Raw genomic sequence first — 20549 nt, forward strand, 5'->3', positions numbered from 1 at the left:
GCCTGAGCAACAAGCAAGACTCCGTCTCAGGAAAAAAAAAAAAAAAGAATTTCTAAAATTTTAAATTAAAAATTTTTTAAATTTCTTCTTCTTGAAAGGATATCAGTCATAACCGATTAGGCAGCCCCTAACGCCCTCAGTTTAAGTTAATGATCTCGTCTTCAAACGAATCTACCTCCTGAGGTACTATGGTTAAGATTTCAGCATACCAATGTTTTGTGGGGGCACAGGGTCCTGCTTCCATGTACACCCATGACTCATGGGGAGGGTGTTGGTGCCAATGTGTGTGTGGGCTCTGCCTGCCCCACTGTTTAGGAGATAGCCTGTAGGGTCCATGGGGTGTCTTGTGTGTCTCCATGTCGAGGTCCTGTCCTGAGGCCAGAGGGGTCGTTTGTGTGATTCTATGGATCGTGTGGGCTTTACGCAGATACACAAATGTGGTGGTCGTGCATGCACCTGCGTGCGGCTGCTGCCCGTCTGCTGGGGGTGTGGCCTTCTCCCTGGAAACTGGCAGCCACTGTGAGCGGAGCTGGGGAGCCACCCACCTTCACCCGTAATGTCACCTCCTATGGAGCCAGACTTTGCTTCGCAGGTCTCATGGCACCCCTGTTCTTGGGGTTCTCACAGAGGGAGATGGTGCAGAGCACAGACCCCCATAACTGCCATTAGGCACAGGGAGGTGTGGACAGGGAAGGGCCTGAGCGAGACCCTGGCAGGCTTCCTACAGGTGTGGCCTAAGGACATCCCCGCTGCCCAGTGGTCTCTACCTACAGGCTCTTACGTGTGACTCCCCCTCTGGCAACAGGCGTACGAGCGCGGCATCTCGCTGTTCAAGTGGCCCAACGTGTCGGACATCTGGAGCACCTACCTGACCAAATTCATCGCTCGCTACGGGGGCCGCAAGCTGGAGCGGGCGCGGGACCTGTTCGAACAGGCGCTGGACGGCTGCCCGCCAAAATACGCCAAGACCTTGTACCTGCTGTATGCGCAGCTGGAGGAGGAGTGGGGCCTGGCCCGGCACGCCATGGCCGTGTACGAGCGCGCCACCAGGGCCGTGGAGCCTGCGCAGCAGTACGACATGTTCAACATCTACATCAAGCGGGCGGCCGAGATCTACGGGGTCACCCACACCCGCGGCATCTACCAGAAGGCCATCGAGGTGCCCATCAAAGGGGGCCAGGCTGGTGGGAGGGGCTGGGGATGGGCCTTCTGGAATGGGTGTGGTGTGGTTGGGAGCCCCCGAGCCTATCCCCTCATTCCCCATGGCCTCTCCCCCCAGCCCGGCCTCACTGTACCCCCCACTCCCTCATGGCCTCACTCCCTGCGGCCTCACTCCTATCACCCTGCCTCACTCACCCCAGCCTCCCCGCCAAGGCGTCACTCCCTAACCCTGGCCTCACTCCCCCGCCCCTGCCTCACTCTCCTCAGCCTCCCCTGCATGGCCTTACCACCCCGCCTCAGCACCTGAGGCCTCACATGCCCCTTGGCCACTCTCCCTCCTCTGGCTTTCTCCTCCCCTCCCTTCACTCCCCCAGAATGGCCCTTCTCCTTCCCTGCCTCACTCCTCCCCCGTTTCACTCCCTGACCCAGGCCTAACTCCTTTCTCCTGCCTGACTCCCTTCAGCCTCACTCCCAGCCTCTGCCCCTGGCCTCATTCCCAGAGGCATCACTCCTTCCCCCAACCCCCTGGCTCACTGCCCCCATCTCACTCCCCTCCCCAGCCTCACTCTTCACTCCCCCACCCTGGCCTCACTCCCCCCAGGCCTCACTGCCTCCCCCTGGCCTAACTCCCCCCACCTCACTCCCTCCCCCTGGCCTCACCCCCACCTTGGCCTCACTTCCCCTCCCCACCCCTGGCTTCACTCCCTCGACCTTTCTTCCCCCCGCACTTCATTCCCCCGACCTTACTCCTTCTCCCTCAGCCTCACCCCGCCTTACATCCCTCATGGTCACTCCCTCCCCACCTTACTCCTCCGCCCCACTTCACTCCCCACTTCATTCCCCTGTGGTTTCACTTCCCTACCCCCCACCCCTGCCTCACTCCCGACTCCTGCCTCATTCCCCCATGGCCTTACTCCCTGGTGACCTCACTCCCTTAGGCCTCACGCCTCCCGGTCTCATCCCCGCCATCTCACTTCCCAAGGCCTCACACCCCCTCCCCGCCTCACCCTCCCCCTGCCTCACTGCCTGTGCACTCTGTGCTCACTGCCCCCCACATCATTCCCTTCCCCCCAAAGGCCTCACTCCCAGACTCACTCTTGGCCTCACCCCTTTCAACCTCACTCCCCCCAGCCTCATGCCACCTGTCTCACCCCCTCGGCCTCACTCCCCCTCAGCCTCATTCCTCCTGGCCACACCCCGCCAGGCCTCACCCTCCCTGGTCCCCCGCCTCATTCCTCAAGGCCTCCCAGCCCTTCTCCTTGTGGCCTCACTCCCCGCTGGCCTCAGCCCCCCACCACAGCCTCTCACTCTCCCCCGACCCCTTGAAGCCTCACACCTCCTCAGCTACTCCCCCTACCTCATTCCCTCCCACTGGCTTCACTCCTTCTCCACCTTACTCCACCCCACCTCACTGCTCTGAGGCCTCACTCTTCCCCCTGGCTTTACTTCCCTTCCCCGGCTCACTCTCCTCTCCCTCACTCCTCTCTCCCTCGGCCTCACTCCCTCCCTGCCTCACTCCTCCCGGCCTCACTCCTCCTCCCCATCTCACCCCCCTCATTTCACCCCCTGCGGCCTTACCCCCCAACCCTCCCACCTGACTGCTCCCTCCCCCCAGCCTCACTCCAACCCTGGGTCTCACTGCCCCCCTCACTCCCTGGCTCACTTCCAGCCTCAGTACCCCAGCGTCACTTCCCGAGGCCTCACTCCTGACCTCACTCCCCTAGCCTCACTCCCAGCCTCACTTTTCCCGGCCCCACTCCCTGCAGCCTCATTCCCGACCTCACTCCCCTCGGCCTTACTTCCCTAGGCCTCCCAGCCTCAGTCCCTGAGGCCTCACTCCTCCCTGGCTTCACTTACCCCGGCCTCACTTCCCAAGGCCTCACTCTCCTGACGCCTCACTCCCCCTGGCCTCAGTCCAACCTGTTCTCACTCCACCCTGGCTTTACTCCCCAAGGCCTCACCCCCCAAGGCCTCACTCCCAGAGGCTGCACTTTCTCGGGCCTCACTCCCCGTGGCCTCCCTTTTCCTGGCCTCCCCAACCCCCGTGGCAGGTGCTGTCAGACGAGCATGCACGTGAGATGTGCCTGCGGTTCGCAGACATGGAGTGCAAGCTGGGGGAGATCGACCGCGCCCGGGCCATCTACAGCTTCTGCTCCCAGATCTGCGACCCCCGGGTAGGGCTGGGGGCTGTCGGGGGACGGGTATTTGGGTTGGGGGCTATGGTGGAGCCAGCCAGCTCATGAACACATGCCTCTGCCCTGCCGTGCCCCCCACACAGACAACCGGGGCGTTCTGGCAGACATGGAAGGACTTTGAGGTCCGGCACGGCAACGAGGACACCATCAAGGAGATGCTGCGCATCCGGCGGAGCGTGCAGGCCACATACAACACGCAGGTCAACTTCATGGCCTCGCAGATGCTCAAGGTCTCAGGCAGCGCCACGGGCACCGGTGAGCACGCGGCCATTGCTCACCTCGGCTTGCTGGGTCCCTAATCTGGGACATCTCAGCCTGACCTGGCCTGGGCCTTCTGGACCTGGGAGCCCTGTGGCCTCACGGGAACCTCCTTAAGGGCAGGGCCGTTGCTTGGGGGACCAGGACAGCGCAGCATCTGATGTGTGGGAGGGACCCCCATGGCACCAATGCCCCTGCTTTTGCCCTGTAGTGTCTGACCTGGCCCCTGGGCAGAGCGGCATGGATGACATGAAGCTGTTGGAACAGCGCGCCGAACAGCTGGCCGCCGAGGCGGAGCGAGACCAGCCCCTGCGTGCCCAGAGCAAGATCCTGTTCGTGAGGTGAGGGCAGGTCCTGGGAGGGTGCGGGACAAGGGACAGGGACAGGCCCCACGGGGCCCTGGGGTGGGGAACTGAGGCAGCTTGTCCCGTCCCCAGGAGCGACGCCTCCAGGGAGGAGCTGGCAGAGCTGGCACAGCAGGTCAACCCCGAGGAGATCCAGCTGGGTGAGGATGAGGACGAGGACGAGATGGACCTGGAGCCCAACGGTGAGTGCCCGGCAGGGGCAGGGCAGGGCGGGTCTTGTGATAGGACACCGCCCGGAGGGTGACCGGCTCCCACCTCCCCACAGAGGTCCGGCTAGAGCAGCAGAGCGTGCCAGCTGCCGTGTTCGGGAGCCTGAAAGAAGACTGACCCGTCCCTCCTCCCTTCCCCCAATACAGCCGTGTTTGTACATCATGGTCTGCGCCTCCTTCCTGCTGCCCAGGTGCCTGAGGGATTGCCTGGCCCTGGGCCTGGATTGGCTGCTGCAGGAGGTGGGGTGGCTGGGCCCTAGGCCAGACACCACTCAGCCCCACCCAGCAGAGCCAGTTCTGGACTCGGGCAGCCAGTCCCTCCGCTGCCTGGAGCCTTGGAGTGAGTCCTGCCCGGAACCCTCCTTGAGTCTCTGTGGCTATGGAAGGGTGATCCGGTCCCTGGCTGCCCAGGTCTCACCAGCCCCTGCCTCTCAAAGCCCTTTCTGCGGCTCCAGGCAGCTGCCACCTCCCGGGGTGGCACCCACTGTCAGAGGGAGCCTTGGAGTCAGGCAGGCTCTGGCCCAGCTCTGGAAAGTGATTAGTAAGGCTCTTCTGTGCCTGGAGGGGGGCCGGGTGCCAGACATCCTGCACGGCCCAGCACCAGGGCGTGGTCCTTAGTCCTAAGCCTGGGAAGCCATTATCAGGCTCTAGGCTATTAAGGGGTTTTAAGCATCAAGGGATATAATCAGATTTGTGCTTGGAACGGGTCACACAGGCTGCTGTGTCGGCAGGAGGCAGCTGGGGACATGGGGAAGCTTGGTCCGTTGGCTTGGACTTTGTGGAGAGGTGACGGGGCTGGAGAGGAGCGAGTGAAGCGGGAGGGCCGAGCTGTGTGGGACTGGGCAGCAGCTGGGCAGCCAGAGCCAGCCTGGGTTGTGTGGTGGGCCTTGCATCTGAGATGCCCAGGCCATGCCAAGGGGCAACGGGATTGTCAGAGAAGAGAAACCCAGAATCGCTGGCCCAGAGGTGGACATAGAAGTTGGACCCACACCAAATGCCGGTGAGGGCCAGTAACAACTGCCATGCAGAATCCAGCAAGCGGGGCCTGCAAAACACCCCTGGGTGGGGGCTGGGGGTGATGGCAGGGAGGCACGGTCCTCGAAGACCCTGTGGCAGCAGCTGCATTAGATTATAAGGGTAGAAAACATGAGTTGGTTTGAGGACAAACAGGAGACCAGAAACACACCCAGGGAGTGTGGGACCCCACCAGCCTTGGAGGGGACAAGGCTCAACTTCTCTTTAAATTATTTTATTCAAGAAGGGGGGGGAGGACAGACAAGGGGACTGAGCTGAGCCCTGAGTCCCTGAACCTCCCAGCTCAGCCCCCACAGCAGGACTGGACTCTAAAGTCAGAGGGTGGAGGCTCCAGCCCCACCCAGACACAGCTGGGGACAGACAGGACCCAGGACTACCCACTCACTGTCCTCCGGGAGGCGGCGGCCACAGCACACGGGGCCCAGCCCCGGGTGGGGCTATTTGGGGGTGCTGCCGCCCTTCTTGGGAGTGGTGGGTTTCTTGCCCTGCCAGAGGTGTCCCTGGATGGTAAAGGCATCAACGCTCATGGACATGGTCTTGGCGGGGATCTGGGTGAAGCGCTTGCGGTCCGAATTGTACTTGTAGATGCCTTCCACCATGGCGGGTGTGACGGTCCGGGGCCCGTAGCCCGCCAGCCGCGACAGCTCCTCCGTCTCCCCTGACAGTGTGTAGAGCGCCCGGAACTGGCAGCTCGAGTCACGAAAGAGGATCAGGAAGTGGTTGGCCTTGCTTTTCTCAATTTCCTGGTGGGTGTGCCGGACATGGTCAGCCGGCCAAGCCGGGCCCTCCACCCTCCAGCCCGTAACTCCCACGTGTAGGTGAGCTCACCTCCAGAATGCGGTTCTTCTGCGGTTCGTTCACCTTTCCTGCCAGGCAGCAGTGTGACAGGGCGTTGTGGATGATGAACTTGTTGGACTTGGCACTAGGCTCCTTGTACAGCCGTGGACCTAAAGGGTGAGGTGGGGAGGGGGGGTAGCAGAAATGAGCAGGGGCCATGGAGGAGGGCACCTGTTGCTCCTCACAGCACCCAGAGCCCCTGCTTACCTGTGTACTCAGGCACCGACGCTGGGGAGGAGGCATTGCTGCCATTCTCCCAGTCCCGTTCACGGCTCCCAGGCAGGCGGCTTGGGGACATGAGGCCCGATGGGGAGGGAGCCCTGCAGTGGGGGAAGGATGGGATGGAGGTAGGGTCAGAGGTGGGGAAGCCTCCCAACGTGCAGAGGGGCCAGGGGAAGGGCCATGGCTGGGCATCATGGCTCATGCCTATAATCCCAGCACTTTGGGAGGCTAAGGCACCTGGGAAGCAGAGGTTGCAGTAAGCCAAGATTGCGCCACTGCACTCCAGCCTGGGTGACAGAGCGAGACTCCCTCAAAAAAAAAAAAAAAGAAACGAAAAAAGGTGGGGCCCCCACACTGAAGAGGTGGCGGTACAGACTGCAGACCCTCCCAAGTCCACGCAGTGCCCTGCCCTCCTCCCTCAGGACAGCCTGCACTCAGGTGCACCAAGGCACAGGCTTGGGTCCTGTCTGCCAGGTACGGTATCCCTCGTGTGCATGTGCCCAACCGCGTCCCTCCATCTCTTCATGGCATAGCTACACAGCCCTCTAGGTTCACCCAGATTCCTGCACCCCTCCCAGGCTATGGGAGGCCGCCCGGCACTCAGCCCTCGCCCATGCATGCTGAACTCACCGAGACATGGGCCTCTTCACCCCGAGGTTATTGGGGGCTTCGTTGGCCACAGTGGACAGTGACAGGGTGGACTGGGAATAGATTTTGCTCAGCCGAGAACCTGGGGAGAGAGTGCAGGTCAGTGGCCACCAGAAGCTCCTGCCCTCCACAAACACCCAGTCCAGCAGGCTTGGTGGGACACTGCAGGAGTCAGCCCTGCCCAATACCCTCAGGCCTCTGCAGACCCCCTAGAATCTCACCTCCCATACACCTATGGGGAAGGGTGCTCTGCCCGGCAGGCAGTAGGGAGCAGCACTGGGTCAGCCCCTACTGGCAACACCTCACCCCAAACATACCCCCAAAGGTTTTGTTGGTGGTTTTTTTTGAGATGGAGTCTTGCTCTGTCCCCAGGCTGGAGTGCAGTGGCGCAATCTTGGCTCACTGCAACCTCCGCCTCCCAGGTTCAAGAGATTCTCCCACCTCAGCCTCCCCTGTAGCTGGGTCTACAGGTGCATGCCACCATGCCCGGCTAACTTTTGTATTTTTAGTAGAGATGGAGTTTCACCATGTTGGCCAGGATGGTGTCAATCTCTTCACCTTGTGATCTGCCTGCCTCAGCCTCCCAAATTGCTGGGATTACAGGAGTAACTACCATGCCCAGTACCCCCAAAGGTTCTTATCCATTAAGCCACAGAAGACCCCTCACCCCACTGCACCCCCACATCCCTTTTTTCTTTTTGGAGATGGAGTCTCGCTCTGTCACCCAGGCTGGAGGGCAGTGGCGCAATGTCGGCTCACTGCAACCTCCACCTCCTGGGTTCAAACGATTCTCCTGCCTCAGTCTCCTGAGTAGCTGGGATTACAGGCACCCACCACGCCTGGCTAATTTTTGTATTTTTAGTAGAGATAGGGTTTTGCCATGTTGGTCAGGCTGGTCTCAGACTCCTGACCCCAACTGATCTGTCCACCTCACCTCCCAAAGTGCTAGGATTACAGCCGTGAGCTACTGCGTCTAGTGCCCTATGTAAGTCTTTACCCAAGAGACAGCATCCAACCCCACCTGAGGCCTCCTGTCACCCCACATACTCATCCCTGCCCGGTACCCCTGCTTACATCTCCCCCTCTTCCCTTTTCCCATGGGAGCCTCACCCAGTGAACCCCGGAAAGGGCACTGGGCAGGCCCCATCCCCCAAGGGTCCTCACCCAGCAGGCCGCGTGCTGGGCTTCGCGCCAGGGCCGAGTCGTCACAGCAACCTGAGCGAGGCCGGGGCGCCCTCCGCCCGCCCCGACCGGGGCCTCCGGACCCCGCAGCCCGGGGCCGCAGCACCTTATCAAGGTCGTCCATCAGCTTCAGCTGGGCCCGGCGTTCGTACTCCAGCCGCGTGAAGTCCCCCCGCCGGGGGCCCACCTCCTCCTCAGCTGGAGCCCGGGTAGCAGGGGCCGGGGTAGCCATGGGGGCTGCAGGGACTGTGGACACGGCTGGGGCTGGGCCAGGGGCCTCCTCATGGGCCAGCCTGCAGATCACAGAAAATCTGCATCAGAGCCGCTCATGGGGTCCCTGGTGGCAGAGCTGGCGTCCAGGGCAGAGCTGGCCTCACCTCGCGGCCTCCTCCCTCCGCTGTTCCTTCTCCGCCTCCTGCCACTGCTTACGCCGCCGCGCCTCCTCTGCTCGCCGCTGCTGCCGCTCCAGCAGGCTGGCCCGCTTTTGAGCCATCTCATCCTCAGGCTTGTCTTCATCCTGGGGACAGATGTGAGTTCAGCCAGCCACCCCTCTCTGGCATGGCTGGAGGCCCATCTTCTGTCCACCCAGCCTGCCTGCCAGCCACCTGTGCTTTTGTTCTGATCACTGTTCTAAAGGCATTTAGTTGGTGCCTACTGTATACACAGCCCCATGCCAAGGAGAGGGTACGCGTGGGTGCTACTCACACACCCAGTGCTGAACCCAACAGGGAAGACAAAGGCACCCGATAGCAGTGAACACCAGCAAAAGCTCGTGTTGGGCGCAGGCACTATACTTCGGGAGGACCCTGGCCTGGCCTGGAGACACCTAGGAAGGCTTCCTGGATGAAGCACCCTGTAGAATGACGAGAACCTAACTAGGTAGGTGTCAGGGTGTGTAGAGCGTTCCAGGCAGAAAGGACAGCTACCGCCGCGGCCCTGAAGCCGGAGCAAACCTGGGGGTGTCGTGGAAGTGCAGGGGGGCCAGTGTGGCTGGGACACAGGACAGTGGCACAGGACTAAGTCAGAAGTGAGCACGGGCTGGGCGTGGTGGCTCACACCTGCATTGCAGCACTTTGGGAGGACAAGGCTGGTGGATCACCTGAGGTCACAGGTTTCTGACCAGCCTGGCCAACCTGGTGAAACCCCATCTTTAGTGAAAGTACAAAAATTGAGCCAGGTGTGGTGATGTATGCCTGTAGCCCCAGCTACTTGAGAGGCTGAGACAGGAGAATTGCTTGAACCCAGGACGTAGAGGTTGCAGTGAGCCCAGATCGCGCCATTGCACTACAGCCTGGGCGACAAGAGTGAGATTCCATCACACAAAAAAGAAGTGAGCGTAGCCCAAAGGCCCAGGAAGGACCTTCATTTTATTTTTATTTATTCATTTATTTTGAGACAGTCTCGCTCTGTCACCCAGGCTGGAGGGCAGTGGCATGATCTCAGCTCATTGCAACCTCCACCTCTGGGGTTTAAGCAATTCTCTGCCTCAGCCTCCTGAGTAGTTGGGATTACAGGTGCCTGCCCCAACACCTGGCTAATTTTTTAATCTTTAAGACAGACAGGGTTTCACCATCTTGGCCAGGCTGGTTTCGAACTCCTGACCTCGTGATCCACCTGCCTCAGCCTCCCAAAGTGCTGGGATTATAGGCGTGAGCCACCACACCCACCCGACTTTCATTTTAAAAGCAAGGGTAAGGAGAGCAGTCCCTGTCCCTGACTGCTCAGTGGAAAATGGCCTGGGATGGAGGCGGGCAGCAGAGACCAGTCGGAAGGTGACCCTAGGTGTCCGGGTGAGACACGGTGGTGGCCCCAGCGGGGGGTGGGGCATGAGAATGGGGAGATAGTGGATGTGGGGTAGGGCCAGGAAAGGGGGCTGGTAGGAGTGTGCTGGGGGTGATGGGGGGAAGGAGAGCATGAGCAAGGAGGTACCTGAAGATCCTAGTCCTGTCCGCCCAACTATCCATCACCCACCCATGTAACCAGCCACTCATCCATCTGTCTATCCATCCCCCCTCCTTGTTTGTCCACCACTTCCTACATCTATCTGTTCTCCTGGTCCAGCCACCTATACCTTGTCTGGGAGGGACACAACTGGGTCAGCCCCCAATGGAAAACCCTCACCCCCAGACATACCTGAGGACCTCCCAGCCTGCTGCACCCCACAGCCCCTGTGGAAGTCTTTACCCAACAGAGCGGGTCACATCCCATGGCCTGGGATGGAGGCAGGTCCCACGTCATGCAAATAAATGTCCCTTTCCCCCTCTCCCCACACTCATGGAGGCCTTAGCCACTTATACCTCTTCTGTCCACTCACACCTGGCTCCCTAGCCCCACCCACCCGCCCATCTTTAGTAAAGTCCTATTTGCCCAACAGTTGTCAACCTCTCCCTCCACACATGTCCACCCAGGCCCAGGACCCTCCAGCTGCCTGCTCAGGCACTCACCTTGTAGAAGAACCCCAGCCCTGCTCGGTGCTCCCCCTCTGAAGACGCCTCCTCTTCCAAGGAATCCTCAGCACCAGGGGGACTCCCGTCTCCCTCTTCCTCAGCAGCGGGATCTGCCAGGCTGCCCAGCGGGATCTCGATGAGGCCGGGCCGGGTGGCTGGCTCCTCGGGGGGCGTCCCCTCTGCCAGGAGGATGGAGGAGCGTGTCTGCACAGGCACCTGGCTCGGGGAGAACTTGCGCAGGTGGGGGAGGCTGTCTACGTCGTGGGGTGGTGTGAGCACCCTGGTCAGGGGCGCCAGCCGCAGCTCTGCCGGCCGGGTGTGTTTCGGGCTTCGGGGTGACTGGCTGGGCCCGGGCCCAGGGCTGCGCCGGGTGGCCGGGACTCGCCGGGCGGGGCTGGGGGACAAGGCTTTTGGCCCCGTCGTCGTGGGGCCAGGGATGATCCATGCAGCAGGGGGTGGGGCGGGTCCAGGGGCCTCCGACGGGGCCAGGAGCCGCTGCTGCTGGTCCGTGAGCCTCTGCATGTCCCGCTGCAGCGAGCTCAAAGCGGCACTCAGCTTGCTGACCGCTCGATTGTATTCCCCCAGCCCCTCGGGGGGCAGCGGACCCAGGTCTGGCGAGAAGGTCACTGCCTTGGGCCGTGAAGTTGGCTCACCCTGGCCCTCGCCTGCCGGCCGCTCCCCACCAGGGACTGGGCCTGGGTCAGCCTCGGCCTCCGCCTCCCCAGAAGCCTCCCTTGGCTGCACCTGCAGGAAGGCGCTTTTGCCTAGCCGCTGGCGGTGCTTGGCGAAGATGGCCTCAATCCGTCGCTTCTGAGCCTCAATGGCTCTGCGTTTCTCCTCCAGCCGGGCACCAAGCTCACTCATCTCTGAACTCAGGGCCTCCGGCGGGGCCGGAGTGGATGTGGGGGACCCTGCTCCAGCCTCAGCCTCTGCCTTCACCAGCTGTTTCTTGCGTTCCGCAAAGCTGGTCATTTTCACCTCGGAGTTGGTGGCTGCTGGGGACGAAGCCACGGCCTTCGGGGACCCCTCGGATGGGGCCGACGGTTTCGTTGCCTCCCCCACCAGACAGGGAGATGGTTTTGAGGGGGTCTCGGGGTGTGGCATGTACACCAGTGCTTTGGTGGGCTTGTCGGACAGTGGTTTGGAGGTCCCCTCAGGCAGGTACGGGGAGGCCAGGGATGGCTTGGAGGGGCCCTCAGGGGAGTGGAGGTAGAAGCTGCCATCGGCTGCCCCATCTGGGAGCAGCCGGGGCTCGGCACTGTGGATGATCTGCAGAGCCTCCTCGATGGTGGGCAGGTCACCAGGCTCCGGGGGGGGGTTGGCTGGGGTCCTGGCTGGCGCGGGACGTGGGGGGCCCAGGCTGTCTGAGCTCACAGAGCGGAGAAGTACAGGGTCTCCCATGACGACATCCACATCGCTGTCCAGGCCAAAGGGGGTGCTGAATGACACAGCCTGGGAGAGGGGACGGCTGGGCGGCCAAAGGGAGGGGTCAGCCCCTGGGACCAGCCTCGGCCCCACCGGGGCCCAGCATGCTCCACCCCACACCCTGGCCTGTGAGGTATGCTCACCTGAGCTGCCGGTTCCAGGCCTTGCCCAGGGCCTCCATATGGGACATGGACGGGGAAGACTTCAGGGAGCCTGGGGGAGGTGGTGAGTAGTCATTACAGGGACCCTGCGTGGGGTCGGCCAGCATCTGGGGACAAACTCTACAAGGTCATTGGGTGAGTCACTGATGGCTCATTATGTGTCTAGTGAGACCAGAGATTTCCAGAAACAAGATACCTGGGACCATTTACTGTCACTACAGAGTGTTGTGGGACCTCTGGGGAAGCCATTCTGGGGTTCACCTTGGGATGCCCAAGGGGGTCCTGATGGAGGGGCTACTGGAAGGCCCAGGAGGAGACAACATGAGGCCTACTGGGGCAGTCTGTGGGTGGGAGGTTCCCCCGTGACAAGCCACCTCCCCTCCTCACCTGTGGATCCTCGGAGTGGGGACTGGGGGCCGCCAGGTGACAGGAGTGGGTGGCGGAAGTTGAAGACAGGAGAACTGTACCGAGAAACGTACTTCAGCCACAGGACCCCCACCACCTCCTCTGCCTCTCCCCGGGGTGAATACAGTGGCATCGCCCAGCTGCAACCCAGTGCCCAGCAGGGCAGACCAGGAGGCCCCCCACCCATGATGCCGGAGACTTGTCCGGTGCAGGGACCATACCTGCTGCCACTGTTGTTCTGAGGGGGGGAGGCCTCCGTGCCCCGGGGGGAGGCGGCTGCAGTACAAAGAAGAGGGTCAGGTGGGGTTTGGCTCTCCCACTCACCCCTCACCCGGCCTGCCCCCAGGGCCTCACCATGACCATCCGGCAAGTCCTTCACTTGCACAAAGTCAGGCTTGAGCACCTCAAAACACATGAACAACTCAGCCAGCAGCACCACCAAGTTGACCTGGAGGTGGGAGGCTGGGTCAGTGGGCAGGACCCCTGGGGACCCCCAGCCCCAGATGCCTGGGCTGGCCTTACCTTGAGCGGCGGGGGGACGTACAGCAAGTCCTCGAGGGACAGGGGACAGCCACGAGGAAGGCGGGAGGCGCAGAAGTCCTGCACCAGCTGGAGGTTGTACAGGCTGTCCGCCACAGACATAGGGTCCTTCAGGCACACCTCTGAGGGAACGGGAGGAGTGGGTCCCCAACTCTATGAGGAGGACGGGGGCCCCATGGAAGCCAGGGACCAGCATCCCCCCACACAGAAGACCTCCTGTGAGCCAAGCTTCTACCAGGTGCCCTTTGACAGGTGAATTCTTTATTTTTATAGATGGAGTTTCACCATATTGGTCAGGCTGGTCTTGAACCCCTGACCTCATGATTCGTCCATCTCAGCCTCCCAAAGTGCTAGGATTAACAGGCATGAGCCACCGGAGACCGTGTTTCGCTCTTGTTGCCCAGGCTGGAGTACAGTGGCACAATCTCAACTCACTGCAACCTCCACCTCCTGGGTTCAAGCACTTCTCTGCCTCAGCCTCCCAAGTAGCTGGATTACAGGTGCCCACCACCATGCCCAGCTAAATTTTTTTTTTTTTTTTTTGCATTTTTAGTAGAGACAGGGTTTCAGCATGTTGGCCAGGCTGGTCTTGAACTCCTGACCTCGTAATCCACCTGCCTCAGCTTCCCAAAGTGCTGGGATTACAGGCATGAGCCACCATGACTGGCAAGAGGTGAATTCTATGATAAACTATCCTTAGGCCAGGGGTCTTTAACCCCCTGTGGTGTAGCAGCCTGTTAGGAACTGGGCTGCACAGCAGGTAAGCCAGGGCAAGTGAGCAAAGCATCTGTATTTACAGCTGCTCCCCATCACTCCCATGATCACCTGAGCCCCGCCTCCATCAGATCAGTGGCGGCATTAGATTCTCATAGGAGCACGAACCCTATTGTGAAGCCCACATGGGAGGGATCTAGGTTGCATGCTTCTAATGAGAATCTAATGCCTGATGATCTGTCACTGTCTCCCATCACCCCCAGCTGGGACCATCTAGTTGCAGAAAAATAAGCTCAGGGCTCCCACTGATGCCACATGATGGTGAGTTGTAGAATTATTTCAGTATATGTTACAACAGAATAATAATGGAAATAAAGTGCATAATAAAGAGGAATGTGCTTGAATTACCCCGAAACCACCTCCCTGCTTCTGTTCATAAAAAAATTCTCTTCCACTAAACTGGTCCCTGGAGCCAAAAAGGTTGGTGAGTTCTGCCTTAGGCCTTTGCATCTTTCTAGAACACTCTCCCGCAAGACCTCAACTCAAAAAGCTTTTCTATGCCAGGTGTGGTGGCTCACGCCTGCCATCTTAGCACTTTGGGAGGCTGAGGCAGGAGGATGTTTGACCCCAGGAGTTCAAGATCAGCCTCGGAAACATAGCAAGACCCCATCTCTATTTTATAAATTTTTTAATTTATAATTTATACAATTATAATTTGTAATTTAATTTTTAGAAAAAAAAAATTTTAAAAAGAAAGGTTTTTCTGACCACCCATTGCCTTTAGGAATAGCCAACATCCAAAATCCCAGCACTTTGGGAGGCCAAGGCGGGTGCTTCACTTAAGGTCAGGAGTTCGAGACCAGTCTGGCCAACACAGTGAAACCTCATCTCTACTAAAAGTACCAAAATCAGCTGGGAGTGGTGGCATGTGGCTATAGTCCCAGCTACTCGGTAGATTGAGGCAGGAGAATGGCCTGAACCCGGGAGGTGGAGGTCGCAGTAAGCTGAGATCATGCTGTTGCATTCCAGCCTAGACAATAGAGCAAGACTCCATCTCAAGGAAAAAAAAGTAGTTGGCTGGATGCGGTGGCTTATGCCCATAATCCCAGCACTTTGGGAGGTCAAGGCAGGCAGATCACGATGTCACGAGTTTGAGACCAGCCTGGCCAACATAGTGAAACCTGGTCTCTACTAAAAATACAAAGAATTAGCTGGGTATGGTGGCGGGAGCCTGAAATCCCAGCTACTCGGGAGACTGAGGCAGGAGAATCACTTGAACCCAGGAGGTGGAGATTGCAGTGAGCCAAGATTGTGCCAATGCACTCCAGCATGGGCAACAGAGCAAGATTCCATCTCAAAAAAAAAAAAAAAAAAGTACTTCTGGATAAACTTAGTATCTTTCTCCCCCAGCCAAAGCCATCCGTGAGGTCGGGAGTGTGTTTCTATTGTGGCTGGATCCCCAGTGCCTAAAACAAGGTCTGGCACACAGTCCACACTTCATACGTTTCATCTGCAGGAATGAATTCCTGGAAGCACAGAGAGGTTTAGACACTTTTCTGAGGTCACACAGCTAACTGGGAAAGAGAGAGACACAAACTCAGGCCTGCCAATTCTGGAAGCTGCACTCAAGACCACTGCGTCATTACTGGTCTCAAAGACTTGGAGCTGGGGCCTGCAGGCTGGGACTCAGGACGCCCAGCTCCCCTGTACAAGATCTAGTCTGCATCCATTTACTCACCCTCAAGTCGAAGCAGCTGGGGACAATAGCAGTGGATGGTGGCAGCCAGTGCAGCCCCACTGGCCAGGTCCTGGAGGCTGGTCACCGTTGGGAAGCAGGGTGCACGCCGTGCCACCACCCGGTCCTTGCGGTATCGGATCTGTGGATAGGAGCCAGGTCAGGTGAGTGGTCAGGCTGGCCTCCTGGGTCAGCGGTCATGCAGGTTGGGCAGGGAGGCCTGGGGTTTCCGCCATGAGGGGGCAGGAAGCTGGGGGTCCCAGAGACAGAGTAGGGGGGCCAGCCTGGAGCAGGGGAGGGGCAGCAGCGAGAGGCAGAGGAGATGTCTTCCAGCAGCCAGGCCAGCAGCAGGGACTGGGGACTGGGACTCCTGGGACCCCGGGGCGGGGGATACATTACCATGGGGGGTTTGCTCCCCGACTCCTTCAAACAGAAGGCAATTGCGTGCTGGGGGGGAGAGGAGCAGCCATCAGCAAGGCGGAGGGGCGCTGACCTGCTGGGCCCCCAAGCCCACCTTGGGGTGAGGGGGTAGCCCTGACCCTGGTCCTGAGCCCTGGACGTCCAGCTCCCTGACTGCTGTGGCCGGCTTTGAGAACCCGAGCTCCTCCCAGCCCCAGAGGATCCCACAGAGTAGCATCCTATGCAGGGAATCTTCCTCCCACAAAAGACCCAGGCCCCCAGCTTAGGGAAAGGATGCAAAGGAAGCGGGTAGGCAGGAAGGGAACCTCCCAACCCAGGCCCCAGGGTCAGGGGAAGGAGTGAGCAAAGGTGAGGACCCCAGCCAGCCCAAAACCTCCCCCCATGTCCCCCTTGTTTATCTACTATGGGAGGAATTTATATGAAGCACAGAGTTTAGATATTTCTGCAAGGTCACACAGCTCATTCAGGGAAGAGAGACATTTCAACTTCCAGCCTCAAGGATGGGCGGCCTCCTCAAAGCTGGGATTTTTTTCCGAGGGAAGCTGGGGGAGGTCTCAGAAAGGTTATTCTATCTTCTGGGTTGGCGGGCCTTCCTCTGGGCTATAGGGTACCCTGCCTACTAGGGTCAGGATCCACGTGTGTGACGGTCTGCAGGTCCCCTCTTCAGAAATTTCTGTAGTCTCCCCACAATCGCTAAGTGGGACAGGCTCAGGGGGTCCCACCCTCTTCATTAATGGGAAGGGGGAGTGTTCGTCCTTCTGACTAACTGGAGGGAAAGTTCATCTCTACCCATCAGTTCACTGGAGAGGGGTCCGCCCTCTTAGTTAATGGCCGAGATTCTACCCTTCTCTTGGTTCACAGAGGGGTTTCTCCCTGTCTCCCAGGGCTGGGGTCCAACCTCCTTTGCTCACAACTTAGGGAGGTAGGAGAGGGCACGCAGACAGGCAGGCAGAAACAGACATATAGACAGAGCTACAAGCAGGGCAGGCAGACGGGGCAGACAGACAGCCCCACTTACAGGAACCAGCTTCCAGTACCAGCGCGTAGGGCACTGAGGCCAGAGAGGCAGAGAGGAGGGCAGCGGGTACCGGCGCAGGGGACGGGCGGGGCACAGAGAGATTGACAGAGAGGGGAAGAAAGAGAGTGTGTGTCACCTCTAGCCCTCCCCCCACTGCAGGAATGGCTGGGAAGCACAGCGCCACCCTGCCCTCCCAGCTCTCCCGTCCTCCATCCTTCCCTCAGTTCCATGCCCTGGCCTCACCGAGGGCTGCGCCGGGGCCGCCCCGTCTGCAGGGGCTGCTGGAGAGCCTCTCTGGGCCGCTTCCTGCTCTGTCTTTTCCTGTAGCCGCCGGACGGTCTGGAGGGTAGGGAGGGGGTCAGTGGTCTGGCCACTGAACGATGCTGGTCCCAGAACCCACCCTGGGCCCAACCCCACCTACCGTGTCCACCCAGAAAAGCAGCTTGTGCTCCAAGCTGGTGAGGGCCAAGGGACCAGGCAGGGTCTTTGTCCACTCGAAGGCAAAGGCAGCCATGAGGGCATCAATGACAGCTAGGTGGGCTCCCTGTGGGGGCAAGGGCTGGAGGGTGAGACCCAAGAGCTGCTTGAGGTGCGCCTTGGCCCCCAAGGGCCTGGGAAACGGAAGAACCTGGAGGTGGGAGGGACTTGGCAGGGGCGGGGCTTGAGGGGCGGGGACAGTGGTTCATGGGTGGGGCCTTAAGGGAAGGAACCAGAAATGGAATCCTGGAGGGGCCACGCATGATAGGTGAGACTTTGAAGTCAGATCTAGGCCTAAAGATAGAATGGGTGGTGTACGCAAATCCTCAAGGACCAGAGTATCGCCTTTTTGGGGAGCTGGGTTCCATAGGAGAGACCAGGCTTGAGGGGAAGACCTTGAGGGGAGGAGCCAGGACTGGGGGGAGGAGCTAGGTTTAATGAACAGTACTTGAGGGGAAGAGCCAGGCTTAATGGACAGCACTTGAGGGGAGGAGCCAGGACTGGTGGGAGGAGTTAGGTTTGATGGACAGAGCTTAAGGGACGGAGACAAGACTGATAGGAGGAGCTAGGCTTAATGGCTAGAACTTGAGGGGAGGAGCCAGGCCTGGTGGGAGGAGCTAGGCTTAATGGATAGCTCTTGAGGGGAGGAGCCAGACCTGGTGGAAGGAACCTGGGGGAGGGCCAAGCCTGATGGGAGGAGCTAGGCTTAATGGACAGAGCTTGAGAGGAGGAGCCAGGACTGGTAGAAGAAACTCGGGAGGAGCCAGGTCTGGTGGGAGGAGCTTGAGGGGAGGAGATTAGCATGGTAGGCGTGGTCTACAGAGCAGGGGAGGGGCCTACCATGAGAATGGGCTGGTGCCTCAGGTCAGCCTCGCGCACCGGGCGCTCAGGCAATGCAGGCAGCGTGCCCCTCCGCGCCAGCAGGGCCAGCAGTGCAGAAGGGTTGGGGGGTGTTTCAAGCTGTGGCAGTGCCTGGCGCCAGGCCCTGCAGTAAAGCTCGGCTGAGAGCAACAGCCGTGTCACTGGGGGCTTCACGTGCTCCTGCGCATACTGGTCAGTATAGAAGGGCTCCCACAGCTCCGGGGGTACGTGCTCTGTGAGGGCATAGAGGGGAAACACGGAGGTCAGGGTTAGCAGATACAACATACACACACAACACCGAGATCAGGGTAACCAGATATAACATACAGACACACACACGCGCACGCGCGCTTGATCACATGGCCCAGATTAAGAGTGGGTCTGGACCAGGGAGGATGGCATGAGGAAGGGAGACGGCATCTGGGCTGAGAGTGCAGATGCGCAGGAGTTTGCTAGAGGAAAGGGTGATGGTGTTGTAGGCAGCAGAAGGGCCTGCAGATGCAAAGCCCATGGGGTGGAAGAGAACGCAGTGCCTCAGGGAGCTGATGGGCGCTTAGAGTGGAAAGGAGGGGAGGCTTCCCACAACCCCAGGCCAGCTGGACTGGCTCTTATAGGTCCCAGGAAAGACAGTGACAACGGCAATCCCAATGATAAGAGCCTTCCTGCACTTGCTAGGGTAGACTCACTGAAGCCTTACATCAATGCTAGGAGGCAGCCAGGGCCCAACTGGCAACCCCCATGCTACAGAGGAGGAAATTGAGGCACAGAGAAAGGAAGTCCCTTGCCCCAGGTCACACGGCTCTTCAACGCCAGGACTGGGTTTAGACACAGCAAACTGGACACCCTCTCTCAGCTTGCAGGCAGGGTGGGATGAGCCGGGGGCACACCACAGGCACATCGGGAGTTGAGTGACCCAAACCTAGCGACTGAAGGGAGGCAAGGGACAGAGAGGGAGGTGGCCAGGGCCCTGCTGGGTCTAAGGGGGAAGATGGAACAGAGGGGTAATGACTGAGGTAGGGTGTAGGAGGAGAGGGAGGTAAAGGGGTGAAATTGAACATGAGGGGCTTTGGGGACATCCTTGAGGCAGACTATATTGAGAGGCTGGGGCTTAGGGGCACATCATATAGGCAGCCTGAGATCTCTGAATAGGACAGTGGGAAGAGGTGTGAGGAAGCCCCAGGTGGACAGGGGGATGGGGGCAGAAACCCCCAAGATAGGACCAAGAGTGGAGAGAAGGCCAAGAAGGCCTGGCGGGAGTTGGGGAGGAGATGACTGAAATTAGCAGTGGGTCGCCTGTCCAGCTCTTCTACTTTGCACAGCTTTTGTGGGGGGTTTTGGAGACAAAATTCTGTCACCCAGGCTTGAGTACAGTGGTGCAATCTCGGCTCACTGCAACCTCTGCCTCCCGGGTTCAAATGATTCTTAGGCCTAAGCCTCCTGAGCAGCTGGGATTACAGGCGTGACGCTGCCACACTCGGGTAATTTTTGTATTCTAATAGAGACAGGGTTTCACCGTTTTGGCCAGGCTGGTCTCGAACTCCTGTTCTCAAGAGATCCACCCACCTCAGCCTCCCAAAGTGCTGAGATTACAGGTGTTAGCCACCATGCCCAGCCTGCACAGCTTTCTCTGAGTTTTTGCTGGAGTGCAGTAGCATGATCATGGCTCACTGCAACCTGGAATTCCCAGGCTCAAGGGATTCTCCCTGCCTCAGCCTCCCGAGTAGCTGGGATCGCAGGCACATGCCACCACACCCAGGCAATTTTAAAATTTTTTGTAGAGATGGAGGTCTCATGATGTTGCTCAGGCTGGTCTCAAACTCGGCCTCAAGTGATCTGCCTGCCTTGGCCTCCCAAAGTGCTGGGATTACAGGTGTGAGCCACTGTGCCCAGCCTTGTTTTGTATATTGGGGTTTTGTATGTGTGTGTGAAAGACGGGGTGGGGGCCAGGCACAGTGGCTCATGCCTGTAATCTCACCACTTTGGGAGGCCAAGGCAGGCAGATCCTTTGCGTTCAGGAGTTCACGACCAGCCTTGTCAACATGGTGAAATTCCATCTCTACTAAAAATACAAAAATAAGCTGGGCATGGTGGCACATGCCTGTAATCCCAGCTACTCAGGAAGCCGAGGCAGGAGAATCGCTTAAACCTGGGAGGCAGAGGTTGCAGTGAGCCAAGATTGTGCCATTGCACTCCAGCCTGGGTGATGGAGCAAGACTGCCTCAAAAAAAAAAAAA

At 59.4% G+C, this 20549-nt stretch overlaps 2 protein-coding genes across 8 annotated transcripts in view; one reads left to right on the forward strand and one right to left on the reverse strand.

Moving 5' to 3' along the window:
• Nucleotides 1-4351, forward strand: part of XAB2 (XPA binding protein 2) — a 13595-nt gene extending 9244 nt beyond the window's left edge. The window contains exons 13-18 of the mRNA XM_032252016.1: nucleotides 806-1159; nucleotides 3213-3335; nucleotides 3440-3611; nucleotides 3826-3955; nucleotides 4052-4161; nucleotides 4245-4351. Coding sequence (XP_032107907.1) covers nucleotides 806-1159; nucleotides 3213-3335; nucleotides 3440-3611; nucleotides 3826-3955; nucleotides 4052-4161; nucleotides 4245-4306 — 951 coding nt within the window. The 3' untranslated portion in view covers nucleotides 4307-4351. The remainder of the gene's footprint in view (nucleotides 1-805; nucleotides 1160-3212; nucleotides 3336-3439; nucleotides 3612-3825; nucleotides 3956-4051; nucleotides 4162-4244) is intronic.
• A 1070-nt stretch (nucleotides 4352-5421) lies between these two features.
• The window catches only part of CAMSAP3 (calmodulin regulated spectrin associated protein family member 3), a 22248-nt gene continuing 7120 nt past the window's right edge, over nucleotides 5422-20549 (reverse strand). The window contains exons 2-20 of one of the 7 annotated variants that reach the window (XM_032252011.1): nucleotides 18295-18548; nucleotides 17399-17521; nucleotides 17221-17316; nucleotides 16978-17010; nucleotides 15939-15986; nucleotides 15543-15681; nucleotides 13073-13212; nucleotides 12905-12998; nucleotides 12772-12826; nucleotides 12533-12606; nucleotides 12128-12197; nucleotides 11754-12027; nucleotides 10557-11711; nucleotides 8490-8629; nucleotides 8095-8405; nucleotides 6913-7012; nucleotides 6268-6380; nucleotides 6052-6170; nucleotides 5422-5966 (exon numbers count right to left, since the gene is read on the reverse strand). In XM_032252011.1, coding sequence (XP_032107902.1) covers nucleotides 5661-5966; nucleotides 6052-6170; nucleotides 6268-6380; nucleotides 6913-7012; nucleotides 8095-8405; nucleotides 8490-8629; nucleotides 10557-11711; nucleotides 11754-12027; nucleotides 12128-12197; nucleotides 12533-12606; nucleotides 12772-12826; nucleotides 12905-12998; nucleotides 13073-13212; nucleotides 15543-15681; nucleotides 15939-15986; nucleotides 16978-17010; nucleotides 17221-17316; nucleotides 17399-17521; nucleotides 18295-18548 — 3644 coding nt within the window. In that variant the 3' untranslated portion in view covers nucleotides 5422-5660. Of the gene's footprint in view, nucleotides 5967-6051; nucleotides 6171-6267; nucleotides 6381-6912; nucleotides 7013-8094; nucleotides 8406-8489; nucleotides 8630-10556; nucleotides 12028-12127; nucleotides 12198-12532; nucleotides 12607-12771; nucleotides 12827-12904; nucleotides 12999-13072; nucleotides 13213-15542; nucleotides 15682-15938; nucleotides 15987-16977; nucleotides 17011-17220; nucleotides 17317-17398; nucleotides 17522-18294; nucleotides 18549-20549 lie in introns of those variants that run through there. The other 6 variants (XM_032252009.1, XM_032252013.1, XM_032252010.1 and 3 more) reach the window with 6 other exon arrangements.

Source organism: Sapajus apella, unplaced genomic scaffold (genome assembly GCF_009761245.1).
Source record: "Sapajus apella isolate SASKATOON/1434 unplaced genomic scaffold, GSC_monkey_1.0 scaffold77, whole genome shotgun sequence".
In the NCBI taxonomy this organism is placed as follows: domain Eukaryota; kingdom Metazoa; phylum Chordata; class Mammalia; order Primates; family Cebidae; genus Sapajus; species Sapajus apella.